At 38.4% G+C, this 21,887-nt stretch overlaps 1 protein-coding gene across 2 annotated transcripts in view; it reads left to right on the top strand.

Moving 5' to 3' along the window:
- The window catches only part of Setdb2 (SET domain bifurcated histone lysine methyltransferase 2), a 37,084-nt gene extending 17,505 nt beyond the window's left edge, over positions 1-19,579 (top strand). Inside the window, exons 6-14 of one of the 2 annotated variants that reach the window (XM_017796080.2) lie at positions 2,610-3,173; positions 7,095-7,211; positions 9,061-9,230; positions 11,008-11,203; positions 11,590-11,689; positions 12,184-12,277; positions 15,165-15,502; positions 17,220-17,308; positions 18,165-19,579. In XM_017796080.2, the coding sequence (XP_017651569.1) occupies positions 2,610-3,173; positions 7,095-7,211; positions 9,061-9,230; positions 11,008-11,203; positions 11,590-11,689; positions 12,184-12,277; positions 15,165-15,502; positions 17,220-17,308; positions 18,165-18,282 (1,786 nt within the window). In that variant the 3' untranslated portion in view covers positions 18,283-19,579. Of the gene's footprint in view, positions 1-2,609; positions 3,174-7,094; positions 7,212-9,060; positions 9,231-11,007; positions 11,204-11,589; positions 11,690-12,183; positions 12,278-13,896; positions 15,503-17,219; positions 17,309-18,164 lie in introns of those variants that run through there. The other variant, XM_029559563.1, reaches the window with a different exon arrangement.
- The last annotated feature ends 2,308 nt before the right edge of the window (positions 19,580-21,887 follow it).

The raw sequence follows: 21,887 nt of genomic DNA, 5'->3' as shown, positions 1-21,887 counted from the left end.
CATTATATAAAGGCCCCACTGCCATTTAATTGCATTTAATTTCACCCACAGATATATTAAACATTTGTGCTATTAAAGTTAATGGATTTTGATAAGTATTAAATTGTTATTAAAAGCACAACTTTGAGACCATGTAAACACTTTACAATACTGTAAGGTTATAAATACTGAGAACTTTTATAGATTTCTGCATTAAACATTTGGTAATTTGAGCTCATGTGATATTTTCATGGAGGATAAGACATGAGAAATATAAAAGCAGGGTGACCATGTGCTACCAAATAATGAAGAAAGGGGAAATATGCAGATTCCCACTAGCATCCTGCATGCAGCTGCATGAGTTACCCTCTGAACATGCATCTTGTGCTCATAGGCATTGGGCTCTGATTATGACACTAACATCTAGCATCCAGAGCAGTGATGTGGAAGCAACTGTGGACATTCCTTTCTATTTACAGAGGCCACTAGACCACAAATATAATCTGCCTAATGTGAAAACTTTCACTATATACCACAATCCTTGGTGATACGACTCACTATAAAGCAAATTCATACACACTGTACATCACATCTTTCTATTTTTAAAAGGGGATCCTGGGGTTGGGGATTTAGCTCAGTGGTAGAGCGCTTGCCTAACAAGCACAAGGCCCTGGGTTCGGTCCTCAGCTCTGAAAAAAAAAATAAAAAGATAAAGAGAGAAGACACCAAAAATCAAACATAGTGGGTTTGGAGAAAGAAAAAGGTAGGTCATTGAAATAGAAACACCTACTGAATTATTTCAGATAAAAAGATAGGATGACAGAAGTTTGTTTTAAACTACTGCAGAAAAAAAGTGGGTGTGTTTCAGGGTGGTGCAGGAGAAAGTAAGGATAGAACAAATTAAGTTAAAGTATTAGTATTGATAATTACTGAAGTTTGATAACAAGTGTCAAAGTTTGGTACAAAGTGATATTAAAGTTTTCATCTGTAACCCCTGATAGTAGGGTAAAGAGCTAAGCTCTAACCTCACTGTGCAGAGGTAAGTGGGTTTTGTTTGGGTGAGGGTTTTTTTGGTTTTGGTGGGGTTCTTTTGGGTTTTTTGAGACAGGGTCTCACTGTGTAAATCATAGCTCTTCTGGAATTTGCTTTGTTGGCCAAGCTGGTCTTGAGCTCAGAGGGATCCTCCTGCCTTTACCTCTCTGCCTGTTCCTCCCCAGCACTGGAGTTAAAAGCATGTGCCACTACACCTGGCCTATGACTGGGCTTTTTAAAGAATTGCAAAAGTAGAAAAAGGAGCAGTCTGAGGCCCAAGAACGTAAAAGGGTTGATGAAGTTGAAACAGTCCGTCTTTATGAGGAAAAAAATAATCTTAGATGTTCGTTTTAATAATAAAGTTTTTTTTAATTATTTTTATTTTATGTGTGTGCATGTATTGCCTGCATGTAGGTAAGTGCACCCATGTCGTACAATGCCTGCGGAGGTCAGAAGAGACTGTTGGCTCCCCTAGGACTGGAGTTAGTCACCATGTGGGTGCTGGGATTCAAACCCTGGTCTTCTGCAATAACAGTCAGTATTCTCAACCACTGAGCCATCTCTCCAGCCCCAATAACTAACTATTTTAATGTATACTAGTAATTCCTTTTAAAGGAACGTAAGAAAAATCAGGAATTAGGTCAAGGATTTATGTGTGAGGATATTCATCAAAGTAGTACTACAGAGACAAATTGAAAATATTTCCAACATTAAGATTTGTAAAAAAAATTATAGTATATCATTTTACCTATTAATAACTGAAATCCAGAATTATCAAGATCCACTTCACTGATGAAACTGTGTAAGTATATATTGCTGGGGGAACTGATCCCGTGGGGGAAAAAAGTTGACAATATTAACAGAAATTGCTAAGTCATTTACATTGTGACTTGCTAGTAAGAACGGCAGAGATATCTAAGTGTGTGACATTGTGCACATCATTATCCTTTGTGTCATGTTTTGCAATAGCATAAAATTCCATGAATTTAGAACTAAGCTTTGTCTATTATATATAAAGCAGGTTTTTTTTTGAGAAAAATAAATAAACTACCTCTCTTAGTGTATAGTAGACGCTTAGTAAACTAAAAACCAAGTTCTTTATGCAAGTTTAAAAGCTGAGTACAAGAAATTTTTTCAAATTTTTTTCCCTTAAATGTAAGGCCAATCCCACTTTCTTTTGTCAGTTTGCTATTGTTTTCACAGTTCAACCTGATCTCCAGGTGGCTTATATATTGCAGAAGAAAAACCAGTAGGCACTGTCAAGGATTCCTGACAAATGAATAAATTTTCAGTCAACCTTAGTTTTTCTAAGCGAAAGCTTAGCCAAGTATGCCTGAAGGAGCACTGTCTACAGCCCTTAACCAAGCACAGGATCCCAGTATGTAAAGCGCCCAAGAAAAAGTTGGAGCTATCCAGCTTCCTGCAGTATTCTGAAATTGTGTGTAATTTTTTTAATCCCTAGAGAATATACTAAAATGTGTACTTCAGAGTCTACTTACTATTGTCTAAGGAGATAATAGTAATTGCCACCTTAGTGTAGTGTTTTTTAAAATGAAATTGAACTGTAAGTTTGAAATACAAATTATTTATTTTGACAGATCTACAGAAAAAAAGGAAGTTCTCCCTCTGGAAAATAAAGTTGTAGACTTTAGGAAAAAGGAATCACCTTTGAATTTATCTTACCAAAGTCATGTCTGCTCTGGTGCTTGTCTGATGAAAATACCACTCACCTTGAAAGGAGCAAACCCCCTGCAGCTACCAATCAAATGCCACTTCCAAAGACGGCATGCAAAAACAAACTCTCATTCTTCTTCACTCCATGTGAGTTATAAAACTCCCTGTGGAAGGAGCCTACGAAACATGGAAGAAGTTTTCCATTACCTACTTGAAACAGAGTGTAATTTCTTATTTACAGACAACTTTTCTTTCAATACTTATGTTCAGTTGACCCGGAATTATCCAAAGCAAGAAGAAGTTGTTTCTGATGTGGATATTAGTAGTGGATTGGAATCAGTGCCAATTTCTTTCTGTAATGAAATCGACAATAAGAAACTTCCACAGTTTAAGTACAGAAAGACCATAAGGCCACGGGCATATTATCTAAACAGCCATTCCAGCATGCTCTCTGACTCATGTGACTGTTCTGAGGGCTGCATAGACATGTGAGTAAAAAACGAAGACATTCCAAAAAATCTTCTGAATGTAGATACAGTTGTCAAGTCCTACTGTGTATCAGTTTGTCTTTCTGCCTAAACCTGTTCATAAAGTGTCTAAAATGGAAATTACGCTCTCACAACGGTTTGCCAAATGCAGAAATTTGAAATTAATTTCTTCTGAAAATGAATATTTCCTTCAGTCTAGTACCATATTCATAATAGCAATTACAGTGCCATGCATGAGTATCAGACATACCCAAGTACTTTAAATACATTCTATGTGTCATCACAAAAGCCCATGTAGTAGATAATATTGTCCTTCTGCTATAAATGACGAAGTTGCATTTCACAGAAGTAAAATTAAAGATATAATAGAGAAAAAAAATTGGAGAGCCATTATTTGGACCTATGTTTTTAATTACTATGTCATTTGCTATATTTTTCTATTATAAATTGCTTAAGTATCACTTCCTGCCTAAGTTTTTTAAATGCCACCATGCTCACAACTACTGTCTTTAACCATAGTTAGAATGTGAACACACATTCTAGTACATTAAGAGCTTGAGCTACATGTTTAAAGGTGCATCTATAGTATCTGTGCATTTGTAAGTATGCAGATAATGAGATGGAGTTGTGTTCTGTGTACAGTTTACTTCATGCAAATTTAGCTGTCTATATAAAGCCAAAGAAAAAGGGAAATAATTTTAATATAGTAGTTCCCTCATTATCTGAGAGGTATATTCAAGGACCCCTGAATGCTTAAACTCTTGGATGTACCAAACGCTATCTATATTATGCTTTTTCCCATATGCTCTATAGCATTGCCACGTAGTACCAGAGTTGGTCTGTCCTTGCCTGTTTATTCTCTCGTGCCTCCCAATTTAGAGCCTGTATTAAATAAAATAATTTTTTGTTTTGTTTTGTGTTTTGAGACAGGGTCTCCCTGTAGCCCCAGCTGGCCTGGAACTCTCTATGTAGACCAGGCTGGCCTCGAACTTAACAATGATCCGCCTGCCTCTGCCTCCCAAGTGCTGGGATTAAAGGTGTGCACCACCATGCTCGGCCATAAAATAATTCTTACTTGAACACAAGAACTCTTAAGTGTGGCACGTGATCTGATAACCAGTATGGCTACTAAGTGACTAACTGGCGGATCAAGAGTGTGGGCAAGGTGTGATTCCCATTTCAGGTGGCATGGAATGGGACATTCCATCATACTACTCCAGACAGTTTAAAATTCATGAATTGTTTGCATGTGGAATTTTCCATTTAATATTTTTAGATTGCAGCTGACCATGGGAACTGAAGCCAGTGCAAAGGGAGAGACGGCTATAGTGTAGTTTTCACCATCCCCTCAGAATATGAAGGGAGAAAGGTAAAGCTGCTGCTATTGGAGTTTGGCTCACTTCCACTAGGCCTCTCATGGAAATGACCTCTCACTGTCTGAGTTTATCTGTTTAAAAACATTTCAGTTTAAACATTTGCCTCTAAATGTAACCCGACTACTACTTCTGGGCACTGGGTTCTCCAGGGAAGTACCTGTGCAAGCCTAGAAGCTAGGCTATTATCACAGGGCCTGCTGTTAATTAATGATACCTTATTTACAGTGAGGAGACCCATAGAATCAAAGCCAAACAATGGAAAAAGCATCCAACATAGAAGAGCGTACAGGTCTACGCCCTACCAGGAGCTATGATGTCAAACATTTTAAAGAACACAAAGATACTAGGATTAAAGGCATGTGCCGCCTCTTGTAACATACCCAGGGTAAAGATTAAATCTTAAAAGTTGTCAGAAGAGGTAGATTTCCTCCAAAAAACAGATTGACAACATGCTTTTTAACAGATAATAGAAGATAGGACTGGGGAGACTACTAAGTGGTCAAAGTGCTTGTTATGTAAGCATCAGGTCTTGAGTTCCAATCTCCAACAACGTGCACTTAAAAGTCAGGCATGGCAGCTATGCTTCTGTATCCCCGGCACTAGGGGGATAGAGATAAGCAGATCCCAAGGCTCAGTGACTACCAGTCCAGCCAAAACAGTGAGCTCTGGGTTCAGAGAGGGACCCTGTCTCAGAAAACAAGATGGAGGGCAATAAAGGAAGACACTGATGTGGAACTCTGACCTCTACATGTGCATGCATGGTTGAGCACATCTACGCACATACATATACGCACTAGGCAGGCACACACAGACACACACAAGAAAAAGGGGAGAAAAAGAAAAAAAAAAACAGAAAAATAATAGTGGACCAAAAAAAAAATAGCATGTTAAAGCACTGAAAAGCCTAGAGTGTAATGCTTAGCCACTTATTTAAGGCGAGAAAAGTTTTGGGTTTTCTTTGTTTGTTTGTTTGCTCTGTTCACTTGTTTTTATTACACAGCAATTGAAGACATGTATGAATTCATGGGAGTTTTTTGTTTGTGGAGTTTTCTTTTTCAGTGCTGGGGATCAAACCAAAACCTTGTGAATGCCGTGAAAGCACTCTTGAGTTACACCCCCAGATGTACCTACTTTACAGCAACAGTATTTTTAGAAATATTTGGAGCATTGTATTCCAAACTGCAAGTTTAAGACTGTAAAAGAATTTAACTAGTTATAACAAGTTTAAATCATATATTTAAAACTAAATACTATAGAAAATACCCACTATATTACATGTAAAAAAAGAAAGTTTCATGCTGCCATTGTTTCAATTTATACATGTATTTAAATAGGCTATGTCTCTATAAGATCATGAAGAAAGTATATTTCTCACTCAGAACCATAGTCAAAAATATGAAAGTTACTACCTTCAGAGTGCTTACATACGTATATAAAAGTAAGGATGGTCACTGCAGTGATGAGAGCCTACAAAACTGGAAGCACCTGCGTAAACCTGGTGGGTAGAGCTAAATGCTATGGGAAGATAAAAGGAGCTAACTATATTTGTTCATACTGTTAATGAGCTCAGAAGTATACTGAACAGAAAACACAAGTTAGAGTATACCTTTAACCAGTTTTTTTAAACATGGAAAGCAATACAGTATGTTGTTTATAGATTTATGGCTATATAAGAATATAAGTGATGCCATGTCAAATCTTTTGGAAGTTTAGTTTTCTCTATAATTTTTATTTTTTTCTTATATAGTCTTTTAACATGTGGTATAAATTTTTAAATTATTTACACAGAAAAAGGACTACATAAAATCCTGGCAACTAACTCCACATGAATGAAATGAGTGTTTGTTATATTTGTGTTTTTCTGTACTTTTTAAACTTTGCAAACTACATACACACACACATCACACACACACACACACACACACACACACACATAGTTTGCAAAGTATGTATAGATTATATCTAAAAAAAAACCCATATTAATGAATTTGTTGATGTGTATTATAATGTATATTATATCACTAAAACTCACATATCAGATCAAAGCTGGGATGCTGAGGTTTCTTACTCAAGGGCCAGAGTCCCTGTCAGATAAGTATCATTTAAATATGAGTACCAACCACAATATGAAGAAAAGATTGTAGTACCCAGACATCCAGCATCAGTCTCTTTATCTGTTTCCATTCCCCTGGAGTGAGAGTGCTTAGCTACCTTTGCAGATTTTACACATCTAAGCTTATCTGTCATAGAAGAGCAGAGCTAGATGAGTATTAACAACTAGCATCTGCTGAGTAAGATAGCCACTTTGAAAAGTTAAAACCCATATATTAAGTATCTGTTTCATGAACAAATAGTTAAGTGCACTTTATATTATTTGTAAGCTTTTGGTTGATGTCATCTTTCAGAGGTCTATTGTATTTGAAAAGAAGTCTCTACATTTCATGAGCAAAACCCCTCTTCTAAATAAAATCATAGCACTTATTAGATCATTTACACTTTTACCAAGTATCATAACTTAGTGATTCTTTTATTCTTTTACTTTTAGAAAAAAATGTGCATGTCTTCAATTGACAGCAAAGAATGCTGAAGCATGTCCCTTGTCAAATGATGGAATATCTACTGGATATAAATATAAAAGACTACAGAAACTAGTACCTACTGGGTAAGGTGCCTTAAGGGTTTGTTGATGGTTATACTTTTGTGATGGGGGAAAGGGAGTTATATGTGCCTATGTGCGTGCATGTGGAGGCCATAGGTCATTACCAGGTATCTTCCTCAGTCACTCTCTACCTTATTTTCAGTCAACCTGGTACTTACTGTTTTGGCTAGACTGGCTGGCCAGTAAGCCCCCAGATTCACGTTTCTGCTGCCTCCTCTTAATCTGGGGTTATAGATGTATGCCTCCCGGCTCACTTAAGTGCTGGTGATCTGAACTTGGGTCCTCATGCTTGCATAACAAGTCCTTTACGCATAACAAGTCCTTTACCCACTGAGCCATCTCCCAGCCCCCAAAAGTACTTTTTTTATTATGGGCTATTTATATCTGTTTATAATACTGAAACTCTAAAGCATTAAGAAATAATAATATGAAAAAGACCACAGATAGATCACAGAGTATACTCAAACATATCTGCTTCAAGTCTGGTTCTTAAGGAAATGAGTGGCTCTGAGCAACCATTTTCCCATTAAAATAATACTGACCAGCATATGGAGTCAGAAAGTTGGAGAATCTTGAGTTCAAGGCCATCCTGAACTACATAGAGTGATTCTCTTTCAAAAAACAAATGAAAGGGCTGGAGGGATGACTTTGGGTAAGAGGGCTTGCTAAGCATGCATGAGGATCTCAGTTAAAATTCCTAGAACCTACATAAAAAGCCAAGTGTGGCTATACATGCCTGTAACCCCAATGCTTTTGAAGGCTGGAGATGGGGGGAGGATCTCTGGGGTCTGCTGGCCACCAGCCTAGCTCCAGGTTCAATGAGAGACTTCAAGGGAACAAGAGTCTTCAAGGGAACAAAACAGAGTGATAGAACAGGACACCTTTCTCTGACTTATCTGCTTGCACAAGTGTGTGTGTGCATGTACCCACACAAAAATAATAGATGATTTTTAGAAATATTAAGGGACTGGAGAGATGGCTCAGTGGTTAAGAGCAGTGGCTGCTCTTGCAGAGGACTTTGCTTCAATTCCCAGCACCCACATTGTGGCTAAGAACCATCTGTTCACTCCAGTTCTGGAGGATTCAATGCCCTCTTCTGACCATGGGCATTGCATGACATAGGTGTACCTACCTACTTACAGGCAATACACTCATAACATAAAAAATAAAAATAATAATTTAAAAAATATATATTTATTAAAAGAAAGAGTTAGGAAAGGAAGCTTATCTGGGAAGGTAATTTTCAGCCTTTCAGCATTGATACTGAGAAATAACACCTTTGGAAACAATTAGAAGGGTTTTGCTCCTAATCATTTCCTTTAGACATTTTTTTAAATTTTATTTATTATTTTTATTTTATGTGTATGCATGTATTGCCTGCATGTAGGTAAGAGTGCATTGTACAATGCCCGCAGAGGTCAGAAGAGGCTGTCGGATCCCCTGGGACTGGAGTTACGGACAGTTGTTAGCTGCCATGTGGGTGCTGGGATTCGAACCCAGGTCTTCTACAAGAACAACCAGTGTTCTTAACCTCTGAGCCATCTCTCCAACCCCCTTTTAGACATTTTAAAAGAGCTAACATTTATTGTGTACCAAGCTCTGTATAACATACCTTGTAAATATTGAGTTATGTATGTGGATGAAACAGCCTATGAGTTAGATACTGTTACATAGACTCCCAATTTTAAAAACAGAAGAGGAATAGCTAGTGAGCCCAGGCAATCTAGCCCTAAGCTGTCACACTCAGTCTGTTTCCTTCAGTTTAGCTGTCAGTTCAGTGAGGTAGCAGTATACACTTTTTTGCTTTTTAGGATATCTTGTTGATTTCCTTTTTTGTGTGTATTATTGGCAGCATTTATGAATGCAACCTCTTGTGCAAGTGTAATCGGCATATGTGTCAAAACCGGGTTGTCCAACATGGTCCTCAGATAAGGCTGCAGGTGTTCAGAAGTGAGAAGAAAGGCTGGGGAGTACGCTGCCTCGATGACATTGACAGAGGGACATTTGTGTGCATTTATTCAGGTAAAGCAAAGATTTGTTTTCTAATTACTTCATAATGGGAGCTGTACTTCTGAACATACATTTTCCTAGCCAGAGCCATTGACATCTTATAGCAAGGTAAAAACAATAGGGAGCGCCAAAGGGAACAAGTGACTGGAACTTGAGCACCAGAGCCAAGATGCCTTAGGTATTGGGTACTTCAGAAGGGCAAGACTCAACTATTGTGGAGGCACGTGCCTTTAATCCCAGCTCTCAGGAGGCAGAGAAGACAGATCTCTGAGGTCAAGACCAGCCTGGTCTACAGATCAAGTTCCAGGCCAGCTGGGGCTATAGGGAGACCCTGTTCCAAAAACAAAAATAGTGATATTTACCTATTATTCTGGTCATCCGAAGTCTTGAATAACATTAAAATTTTAGTCTCAGTTAATGTATTTTCCTTCATGGGTCAAATTATATTTATCAAGTTAGAATTAGCAGCTAGACATCCCCACTCATTTTTCCTTCGTCAACCTTAGGTGGGTATTCTAGATTGCAGATACTGATGGCACTACCTGGACATCACTTAGGATGCGAGGAAGCGTCCATCAAGAGTGATTCTGAGAAATAGAAGAGGAATGTCTAGGCAGGCTGAGTAGTACATGTGCACATTAAGTGGTGAGGGGTCTGATTGACTGCTCTAAAGGTGCATAAATGCACTGTCTGAATCTCCTTATGCAGATATCCATTACATTGACGTGTTAAATTCTAGCAGTAGTTCAAAATGTTAAAAAGAGCTTTTGATTGATAGTCTTCACTTTAGTGAAATTTGTATTTAAAAAGGTTTCTCCCCTTACCCCAGAGCATCTGTAGCTATGGAGACATGTGCCTTGTAAGTCTTAGGCCCTGGTAAAATAACCCACTTTCTTTCTTTTTTGATTTTTGTTTTTTGTGTGTGTGTTGTGTTGTTGGACTTTTTTTTTTTAATTGAAACAGGGTCTCCCTGTAGTCACAGCCTGGACTACAGGGACCTCACATGTAGACCAGGGTGGTCTTCATCTTAGATCTGCTTCCTAAGTGCTGGGACTAAGGGCATGTGCTGCCACACTTAGTCCAAGTGGTCTTTTTATTTTTTAAAGAGTTTCAGTTTCAAATTTAAAAGATTTTTTTAGCAGGACACAAAAGCTCCAGTTTGAAACATTTTATTTTTTAAAATTATATGTATGAATGTTTTGCCTGCATGTTAAATGTACCACATGCATGCAGTATCCATGGAGGACAGAAGCGGGTGTTAGATCCATGGAACAGGAGTTACAGGTGTTTGTGATCTGCCATGTGGGTGCTGGAAATTGAAGCTGGGTCCTCTGCAAGAGCAACAAGGGCTCTTAACTACTGAGGCATTGCTCCAGCCCCCAAAAGCTACAATTTTAAGACAGGAATTTACCTCTCATTGTGTAGAGATTTTTGTTTTTGTCTTATATTACTATGGATCTCTTTCTATAAAAAAAATACCAAAATGGTCTGATGGTTTGGTCTGGTGCTTCTTTCAAATACCTTTTATTTATTATGAGTGGAAGATAAATTCCTCATTCGTTTTCTGGTTGTTGTGGGTTTGTTTTTTTTTTGTTTGTTTGTTTGTTTGTTTTGTTTTGTTTTAAGTTACCTTTATTCTAGAGTTTCTAGGGTGGGTTTATCTTTATTCTAGAAATAAGGAACACTTACTTAGAACAGAGCCTTTTAATCACAGAGCAGAAATAGATGTTCATTTTGTGTTAGCAATTATTATATATACCTTGATCAAACTCATTTTGTTTTCTTTTAGGAAGATTACTAAGCAGAGTGACCCCTAAGAAACCTAATTACATTGATGAAAATGGAAAGGAACAGAACATAATGAATAAAGTAGTTTCAAAAAAGAGGAAAATAGAAGTTGCATGTTCACGGTGTGAAACACATCCTAGAAGTCCTGAAACTGAGAACTGTCCACCTGAGTTTATCGATCCAAGAGAGCCTGATATGTAAGTAAAAACTTAGGGTCAAAGTTCTGTGTTGTTACGGGGTTTGTCTTGTTAGAAGTCCAAGATACTTAAAAGTCTCAGTACTCTGCTTCTGAGTTTAGTGTGGATGTCTTCATCTGGCTCTTTATAAATGTTGTAAATTGTGTTTTTCTTTTTGTGTCACCATTCTACTTAGAAAACTTGTATTAGGTTCTTTTTAATTTTTTTAACATGCTTTAAAAATGATTGACTTTACAATTATCTTTGCTTCCTGTAGTAAGAGATAGCATAGATGGTCTTAGATTCATTTCTAATAATAGCAGAAGTTTATAAAGTAGTGATATAACCTGCATACAATAAAGTGAACTATTTGTAACATACAGAATAACTCTTTTTTTTCCTTTCAGGGAAATGGACTATAAAAATATCTCAAGAACTCAACATCACTCAGTTATTAGATGTCCTAAATCCAAGACAGCTGTTTTTCATCACAATGAAAAAAACATGGTAAAACTTCAAAATAAAGCTGGGTGTGGTGACCCACCTGTAATCCTAGTATTTGGGAGGCAGGCAGGAGGATCATAAGATTGGGGTCAACCTACATAGCAAGACCCTATCTCAAAAAGGCAAACGGGAAATAGGGCCTTTCCTGGAACATTAACTGTCATAATACCTTTCTAGCCGTTTCTGAAGTGTTTATGCTACTTAGTATTATGTAGGTATTATTTTGAATGTATAGGCTGTTAAAGTCTGAGATAAGGACAAATTTTAGTGTAAATATCTCGACAGTTGTAGTTGTAGCTTACTAAAGTGCCTAGATAGAGAATACAGTCAAAAAGGTGACACATGTTGGTTCCATTAATGTAAGATTCCTTATAATAAAGCTGTGGAGTTTTTCAAAACTAGTCTAGTATACACAGCCTATACAGAGTGACATGTGATGAAAGAGCCCTTTTTTCCTGACTTAGAAAGTACAGCTGTCTTTCTTATTTTCTTTGAAGGGATTTGTTTCCTCAGATTCTGTCACCCCAGAAGATAACAATGGATTTAAACCAGCTCAAGAACACCTGAACTCTAAAGCCAAGAGAGTGCATGGTAGACTTTTGGTTTTTTGTGGTTGCCTATTTCCTCTGCCTCTTTGTCACCCTCTTGTTCAATACCAATAGCTTGTTTCCTTATATCTCATAACTTGATGTAATTGTCACACAGAGACTGGCAAACTACACTCCAAATCTGGTCTACCAAATGTTAAGTATGGTCAGTGAAAAAAAATGATTTTTACATTTTTAAATCATTGGAAAAAATCAGAAGGTGCATAATATTTTAGGACACTTGAAAATCATAAAATTACAAGCTCAGTGTCCATAAGTAAAGTTTTAGTGGAACATCCTACATACATTCATTTATGTGTTTCTACACCGACATAATTGAATAGTTGAAACAGAGGTCACATAGCTAGCAAAGCCTGAAGTATTTGCTCTTTAGCCCTCAGTCTACAGAAGTTTGCCAACTTCTTTTGGTCTGATTTCAACGGTGACCCTCTGCATGGCAGAAGGGCTGGTATGGACAGCTCTGACTGCATGGTCCGCAGGCATTGTCCATTGTTATGGAAGCATTATCCAAGGTAGCCAGTTTTTAAATCTTTCTTTTGGACCCTTAAAGACAGATCAGTCTAGCAGTTCAGCCAACACCACTGCACAGGATGCTCAGTGTCACTCTAGCAAAGGTCTTTAATCTGTCATCACAGAGTATTTGGCTTTCAGAGTACAACCTCTGCCTCAGTAAATATTACATCTTGGATAAGTATGAGTTTTGGTACTTTTGCATTTCAGTGGATCCCTCAATAGAGAAATACCAATGACAGATGTCCCTTTTTTGAAGAACCAGCCAACCAATACTGCTGCTGCTTCTTTCATTTATTAGTTACTTTACCATTTAATGCACACGAGCCATATGGGTGTTACTGCTTTGGGGGTTTTTTTGCCATGTTAATTACTAAGTGTGTATAGCAAGTAGTCCAAAATTTTGTAACTAGTAGAACTGATTAAAAAAAAAATCCCTGATTATAAAATATAAATGCTGTAGGATCATCATCTACACAGTAACGGTTAAATCTCTTTTGTTTTCAGGATAATTTCTTTAAATTAAATTTTTTTTGTGTGTGGGGGGGGAGGCAGGGTCTTACCATATAGCCCTGACTGGCCTGGAACTTGCTATGTACATGGCTGACTTTGAACTAATAGAGATCCACTTCTGCCTCTGTAGTGCTGGGATCAAAGGCATGTACTACCATGGCTGGCTTTTTCTGGGTTGTTTTGGTTTTTTGTTTGCTTATTTGTTTGTTTGTTTGAGGTTTGTGGTTGGTTAGTGTGTAATGGTCAGATCACAGTAACTGATAGATCTATCACTTCAGGAATGTATCATTTCTTTGTAATGTTTTCACTATTGGCTATTTTGAAATGTAACACTAATTGTCAACCATTGTTACCCTACTGTACTATATAGGACATTAGAAGTTAAACCTCCTATCCAGCTGCACCCATACACTTGTTGCCAACCCCTCTCTGCCCCCTCTTCCTCCCATCCTTCCCAGGCTCTAGTAACCACTTAATCTGTTCCCAGCTTCTTTGAGATCAACTTTTCTTTTTTTAATATGTAAATGAGTATTTTGCCTGCATGTATGTAAATGTACTATGTGTCTGTGGTGCCTACAGAGGCCAGAAGGAGGGATCAAATCCCCTGGAACTGGAGTTACCTATGTTTGTTAGCTACCATGTTGGTGCTGGGACCAAACCTGGGTCATCGGCAAGAGCATCCAATGTTCTTAACTACTGAGCCAGCTTTCTAGCTCCAAGATCAAGTTTTTATTAAGGAAAGTACCTACAAAGATTTCATGCCTCTCTTTTTCTTTTACCTTTATTTATTTATTTATTTATTTATTTATTTATTTATTTATTTATTTGGGATAAGGAGGTGTACACATGCCATAGCATGAATGTGGAAGTCAGAAGACAGCTTCTGGGAATGTATTCTGTCCTATCATATGGTTCCCAGGGATCGAACTCAGGTCTTCAAACTTGGCAGCAAGCATTTTTACTTACTGTGCCATAAATAGATCAAGGTCAACTTTTTAAATGAAGTATAATTTCTTAGGGCCACCAGGTTAAGTGACATAAGTGGACTTTTTTTTTCTTTTAAATACATAAATTTTGTTGTTCTGTCTGACATGTATTCATACTTTGGATATTCTCAAAAAGTTTTCCATTAAGTATATGAAAATGACTAAGTAGTTTATCACCCTTATTGCTTATAAAAGTACAGTTTGGGGGCTGAAGAGATGAGTCGGTGGTTAAGAGCACTGGCTGCTCTTGCAGAGGACCCAGGTTCAATTCCCAGCACCCACATGGCAACTCACAGCCATCCATAACTCCAGTTCCAGGGGATCTGATGCCATCTTCTGACCTCATTTTTTTTTAAGTACAATTTTCCATGGTCATCTAGCAGAGGCACCATACATCAGTATGTATAACCCCTGGCAATACAGTTGTTTGTGTTGGAGCGTATAAGGATGACTCCTGACAGGGAGGGGTAGGCATTCTGTTTGTTGTAAATGTCTAGGACATACTTAAATGAAGATTCCAGAGTTGAGAAGAAAACAGTTCATCCAGATTTGATATTAAATATAATAATGAGGAAGCAATACGTAGCGTCATTAAAAGCCATTGTGGTAGTGTAGAAAGAAGGCAGACTTTAGAAGCCAGACTATATTTGGATATGTTTCCCCAGTTCTCAGTTTGAAATCTCTTTGCTCCTCAGAGCCTCAAGGTTTTCATTTATAAAATTAAATACTGCCTGCCTTAACACATTATAAAGATCAGTGCTAATTAAAGTAACTATAATCTAACTGGTATCATTAATCTTAGCACCATTACTAAGGCAAGTATATTTCCTGACAATTCTTTCTAACTATGTCTTCTACTAGAGGACTCAAGTTCAAACCAAGTTGAAGATTCAAAAGCCAAACAGCTGACTGAGTCAGATGTCATAGATATAACTAAAAGTAGAGAAGGCACACCACCAGAGAGCAGGTATAACCAAGCAAACAAACTCTGCAGTGAAAATTCCAATAAGGAGCTTGACGTTCAAATTAAAAAATCCCAGGAGGAAAAATCTCCAGCTTCTCAAAGTCAGCAGGTCTTTTGTGATGAAGAGCTGCCAAGTGAAACCAAGAATACTTCTGATTCTCCCATGAAGTTCAGTAAAGAGAATGTATTTCTTTTGGATGCTTCAAAAGAAGGAAATGTGGGCCGTTTCCTTAATGTGAGTATAGAGGTTGTTAAGTCTAAGCACTGTTTTCCTATGCTTCATTTAAAAAATATGAAGATGTGATTAATAGATTCTAAATCCAGACCACCTGAATCAGTCCTCCATCTGCATGTCCATGTGTGTTACTTTTTGAGGCTTCATTTCCTACTGCTGTAATATAGGAATAATAGCTATTTAGGATGAAGTGAAAATACAGATTGCTTAAAACTGCCTAACATATAGTAGAAATTTGCTTTATAACACTCAAGAAATGACTGAGCATGGAAGTTCACACCTGTAAGCCCAGTACTTGTCAAGCTGAATCAGGAGAATTACCCTGAGTTCCAACCTAGCCAGGGCTACAATGTGAAACCCTATCTTTAAAAAAAAAAAAAGAGCCAGGTGTGGCACCTGTCTTTTATTCCAGGATTCAGAAGGCAGAGGCAGGCAGATCTCTGTGAGTTCAAGGGTTCAAGGCCAGCTTGGTCTATATAGTAAGTTCCAGGCCAGCCCCACTACAGGGAGACCCTGTCTCAAAAAGACCAAAAAAAAGAAACGGGGCTGGAGAGATGACTCACCAGTTAAGTGCATTGGCTACTTGCAAGGAGGACCCAAATTTGGTTCCCAGCACCCACATGACAGCTAACAACCATCCTTAACTTCAGTTCCCAGGGTTCCAACACCCTCTTTGGCTTCCAAGGGCATTGCACACACATGGTGCCTTACATACATGTGTATGCCTTACTTACACATAAAGTAAAAATAAATTTTTAAAAAATTTTAAAGAAATAAAAATAAAATGACTATAAGAAAAAAATAAATCAAAAAGTTTTAAGGCAGCCAGGGCTACATAGTGAGACCCTTTCTTTAACAAAAATAAAAGTTTTGAGATTGGAGAGATAGCTCACCAGTTAAGAACACTGACTGCTCTTGCAGAGAACCTGGGTTTGGTTCACAGCACCCACATGGCAACTAACAGCCATCCATAACTCCAGTCCCAGGGGACCTGATACCTTCTTCTGCCCTCAGAGGTACACTTACATGCATGTAGTCAAAACACTCATACACATAAAGAATAATTCTTAAAAAATAAAAGTTTTCACTGGGTGTGGTGGCACACGCCTTTAGTCCCAGCACTTGGGAGGCAGAGGCAGACGGATTTCTGTGAGTTCAGGGCCCAGCCTGGTCTACAAATAAATAAATAAATAAATAAATAAATAAATAAATAAATAAATAAATAAAAGTTTTCAGGGCTGGGGAAATGACTAAGTCAATAAAATACTTGCCAGTCTAACACCAGGACCTGAGTTTAGCATGTTTTCATTTATGCCGCATGAAATTCCATTGTGTAAGTTTTAACTAGTCTCTCAGGCAGGCATTAGGGTTATTTCCAAATGTTTAGTGTTTAAAACCAATGTTTCATTAATAATCTTACACATAGATACTTATATATAATACATTTTTAAACACAGGGCTGTTGACCCAAAAGATAAATTTCTAATAATGGTAAGTACTGACAAACTGTCCCCATTGGGGGTACTACTTTACTATCAAGATGTCTGAATGCCCAACAGAGCTTTACTGAATGGGTTCCTGCTGTGAACTACACTGTTAAAATCTGTGGTGTGTTATATATTAGCTAAAAAATGAGAAAGACAGAATGAGTGAACTAATACTTCAAAGCACACTGTATTAACCTTTATGTTATATTTAAACTCTAATTTTTTAACAGCATAGTTGCTGTCCAAATCTCCTGGTACAGAATGTTTTTGTAGAAACACATGACAGGAATTTCCCGTTGATGGCCTTCTTCACCAACAGGTTTGAAATTGATTTTGCTTCTACAATTTAATTTGCAGTTATAAATTTTAAAATAAGGATCGATAAATAGCTCCAAATATCTGGTGTCCTAGAATAGTTAATTATCCTAAACTGTTACTATTCAAAAATTTTTTGAACACTTGGAATTTCAGTTCTTATTTCTGAAAGGGCTGAGGACATCAGATGTCACATAGTTGAGGGGATGAGTTAGGAGGAGTGCCGTATAAGTCAGAATGGTCTTAATTTCCTTGAGCACCTCAGGTTTCATGTTTGCAAACACCCTCATGGATATTCCTTCTCACAAAGGATTTTGGAAGACTCGAACTAAAACTCAAAATGATTACTCTTAAAAGAGAGTAATAGATCAAATTTTAGGATTTAGTTTTGTTTTTGTTGTTGTTGTTGTTGTTGTTTTTCTGTTGTTGTGAAAAGACACCATGACCAAGGGAACTTTTAGAAGGAAGAATTTATTTAAAATGGCTTATGGCTCCAAAGGGGAAAGAGTCCATAATGACTGAGAGGCATGGTGGCAGAGGTGGCCAGAGCAGAAAGTCCAGCAATCACATCTTCAAGCAGTCATAGGAAGCAGAGAGTAACTGGAAATCTGGCAAGGCTTAAGAACTCTCAAAGCCCGCCCCCAGTGATGTCCTTCAGCAAGGCCACATCTAAAACCTCCCAAAACAGTGCCACCAACCGGGGACAGAATTTCCAAACACTTGGAGCCCATGGAGGACTTTGTCATTTAAACCACCACAGATGCTTAATTTTGTTAATATGAAATCGATAATATTCAAGTTTGGTGTATGTGGTAGTTATTTAGGATGATTTATGATTCTTTTTAACCTCTACTTTCTAGGTATGTCAAAGCAAGAACAGAATTAACCTGGGATTATGGTTACAAAGCTGGCACCGTGCCTGACAAGGAAATCCTCTGCCAATGTGGGGTTAACAAGTGTCGGAAAAAAATAATATAACTCATGATCAGGCTGAAATTGGAGCCTTCAGTTATCAGTGGAATCAGTGGTTAATTCCCCTGTTTACCCTCGGGAGTTCCTATTTTATTTCTGATTTTATCTGTATAACTTAGAAAGGCCAGGAAAAGAATAAGGACATTTTCATATGTATAAGGCATTGCTTGTTTTTACTGTTACTTATCTTTACATGAGTAGAATAGAGATATATTTTATGTAAATACTGCTGTACAATTTATAATTTATTTGTATTTTATATATTAAGAAAGACAAAAATCACAATAGAGTTTGTATGTTTCTAAATTGCTTTTGTGTTTTTTTAAAATTTATGCTCTAAAGGGCCAAATTTTACATCTTCACCTACAAAATAGATGTTAAATTCCTGCCAAATGGCATTTATCATTATGAGCTAACTACAAGGAAGGCAAGAGTCTGGAAAATATGTAGGGACTAATTTTATGCACGTTATGCCAAATATTTGATTTTGTTGGGGATTGAACCTATGGCCTCATGCATGCTAGGCAGTCACTGTACCACAAAGCTACATCCCCAGTTTTCCCAAGTAATTTAGTACTTACTGCAGAGGCTATGTCTGACTCCGTTTGTCATTGTCCGTCAACCATTTGAGTAGGAAAAATTCTGACAGTCTCCTTGAAGATAAATCTTCTTTTTCAGTCTCTTTATTGCTTCGATGCAGACAAGACAAAAGGAAAGTAGAAACCTGGAAGAATATCAGTATTTTGTTCTAAACAGAGTAAACCTTTACGCAAAGGAGGTCCTGCAGCTAGTCAAAATTGCCTGATATGCGCTGAAAGGAATTGTGTTAAAAAAGAAAACAGAACAGCTCTGAGCTTTAGACAGTTGAGTCAGGATACAGTAAAGACGCAGAAATTTTAAGCAATATACTAAGAGTGAGGAAATAGTCATTTTTAGAAATATTTTTGTATGGAAGAGGCTACTGTGAATCAGTGTTTCCTTGAGGTCTACTTTTGCATCCATTTGACATTCAAAACTGCTGTTCTGCCCATTTCATTCCCTTGGAGGAATTTCTCCAGAAATCCTGGTCTGCTTTAGTCTGTTTGGTTCACAGCCAGCACCCTCCTTTCATACCTGAGTTCCCCTTTTTCAGGTTTATTCTCACAGTTTTTTTTTTTTTTTTAAGTGAGCTTTTAAAATTTCATACATTTCCCACTCAAATCCAGACCTTCCTTCCCTATCTGTGCTTCCCTCTATTCCCCCACTGAACCCTATGCACTCTGCCATACATGCTGAGTCCTATTCATTCAGGTGTTTGTACCCAAATGTCCTTCAGTGAAAATGCATCCACTGGAGTCTAGTCAGCCCATCCAGTGGTCATATGTAAGTCATACTCTCCCTCTCCCAGCAGCAGTCTCAAATAGTTCTCAGTCTAGTGCTGGCCTACCATCTATTTCTCACCTCCCCTTTGGACCCTTGTTTAATTGAGCTGACATGGGACCCATACTTGATGTCACCACTGCCACAAGCTCACATGAGCAAGCCTCCAGTGGCCTGGAAGCCTCCACGTCCTTATGTTCATGAACCAGCCCTGGCTCTTATAATCTTTCTGCCTCCTCTTCCGCAATGGTCCCTAAGTCGTGGGTAGGTGAGGTTCCATATAGGAGTCCCATTCTATACAATCTCTTATTCTCCAAGACTTGGCCAGTTGTGGCCGTCTGTGTGCATTGCACTCTGATGTACATGGAAGCCTCATTGGTGAGAGGTGAGGGGTGCATTAGCTTGCTCTCTACCCCTTATTCTGCTATGTTCCATGAGCCTTACTTGTTTCTCTCACAGATTAATGAAGCAGTAACTGCATGTTTGAAAATGTATTTCAGGTACAGGTCCATTTTGACCCCTTCTGTTGGGTGTCTACTAAGATTTTTCAGTCTGAAAACTTTCCTTTCAGTGTAAGAAAATCTTAAAACATTTTTTTTCTTTGAGAATTTCATACAATGTATTTTGATCATAGTCACTTCCCATTCCTCTCCCTAACTCCTTCCACATCTACCCACTATCTCCCCATTCCCTCCCAACTTCCTGTCCTTTTTAAATTATGCCCTGAGTTCAATTTGTGCTGCCTGTATACTCATGGATGTGGGGTCACCAGGGACCACACCCTTAAAGGAAAGTGTCACTCCATCTCCCAGAAGCCATCAGCTGTCAGTATCTCTCCCCTTGTTAGCACCGCCCCCAGGCTAGAATGTTGACTGGTTTGATGTTATGCAGGCCACCTCAGCTGCTGTGAGTTCAAGAGTGGGGCAGTCCTGTCATGTCCAGAAGACAGTTTCACTCAGGTGCACCCAATTATCTAGCTCTTAGAATATACAATCTTTCTGCCCTCCTTCTGTGATGGTCCCTGAGCTGGCTTTCTGACTTCTTTTCTTTTATTTCCACCTTGTCTTCCTGCTCTGCTTCCTGAGAGCTTAATTCTCACAGTTGCATTTTATTTCTGGTCTCACATTTTCTGTTTCTTTTAGGTGTGTGTGTGTGTGTGTGTGTGTGTGTCCTGTTCCATCATACTCCATTTTGTTTCCTTGAGATGGTCTGTCACTGAACCTGGAGCTTGCTAGCAAGCCCCAGCCCTGGGCTTACTGGTGCACATCCCACTCCTGACTTTTATGTGAGTGCTGAGGAGCAAATATCTCAGGTCTCTGTGTCTGTGCAGCAAGCACTCTTATAAGCCATCTCCTGCCTGATTGATCCCCACCCACCCCCCTTTTTTTTCCTCTGAGACAGGGTTACCCTGTAGCCCCAGCTGGCCTTGAACTCACTATGTAGAGCAGGCTGGCCTTGAACTTACACGGATCCACCTGTCTCTGTCCCAAGTGGTTGCACGTGCCGTTATGCCCAGTTTCCAGGTCAGTTTCAGCTCCATTGCTTCAAGTCCTATGTCTGAAGTATGTCCTGTCTTCAGCAATAGGGTCTTGCCTTCAAGTTCGAGGAGGCAATCAAGGGCCCTGGCAATAGCCTGTGTAATGTTGGGAGTCTCTTAGACTACCCTGGCCAACTTCTCAAAGGAAGGTTTCTTCTGTCTGGCACTGTTTCTTGTTATGTAGCCTTCAGCTATACACATGGACTCATGTAGAGAGATTGTATGTGTAACTTTTCAGTAGGTTTTTGGACTAATATGATTCCCTCTGGTTTTTTATATTAGCAAGGCTAGTTATCTCTACTCTCTCCCTGTCTAACCCTCTCTCCATGCCCTCCCCATTTAAAGTATCCCCATTTTTCCCCATTTTGAGGAGAATAACATCCTGTTTTGGTCCATGGCTGCACTAATTTTTTGTTTTTTTTAAATTATGTGTATGCGTGTATTGCTTGCCTGTAGGTAGTGCACCCATGTCATGCAGTGCCCGAAGACAGCTGTTGGATCCCCTGGGACTGGAGTTACGGACAGTTGTTGGCTGCCATGTGGGTGCTGGGATTCGAACCCGGGTCTTCTGCAAGAACAACCAGTGTTCTTAACCACTGAGCCATCTCTCCAGCCCCACTAATTTTATCTTTAAAGATACTGCTTATGGGTAGGAGATGGCTCAAAGGATAAAGGATACGTGTGTGTATGCATGTATCTACATGTATGCATTCAT

Source organism: Nannospalax galili, unplaced genomic scaffold (assembly GCF_000622305.1).
Source record: "Nannospalax galili isolate Female #2095 unplaced genomic scaffold, S.galili_v1.0 scaffold488, whole genome shotgun sequence".
Taxonomy (NCBI): Eukaryota; Metazoa; Chordata; class Mammalia; order Rodentia; family Spalacidae; genus Nannospalax; species Nannospalax galili.
The sequence above is the reverse complement of the archived record's forward strand: the minus strand, read 5'-3'. Positions and strand labels throughout refer to the sequence as shown.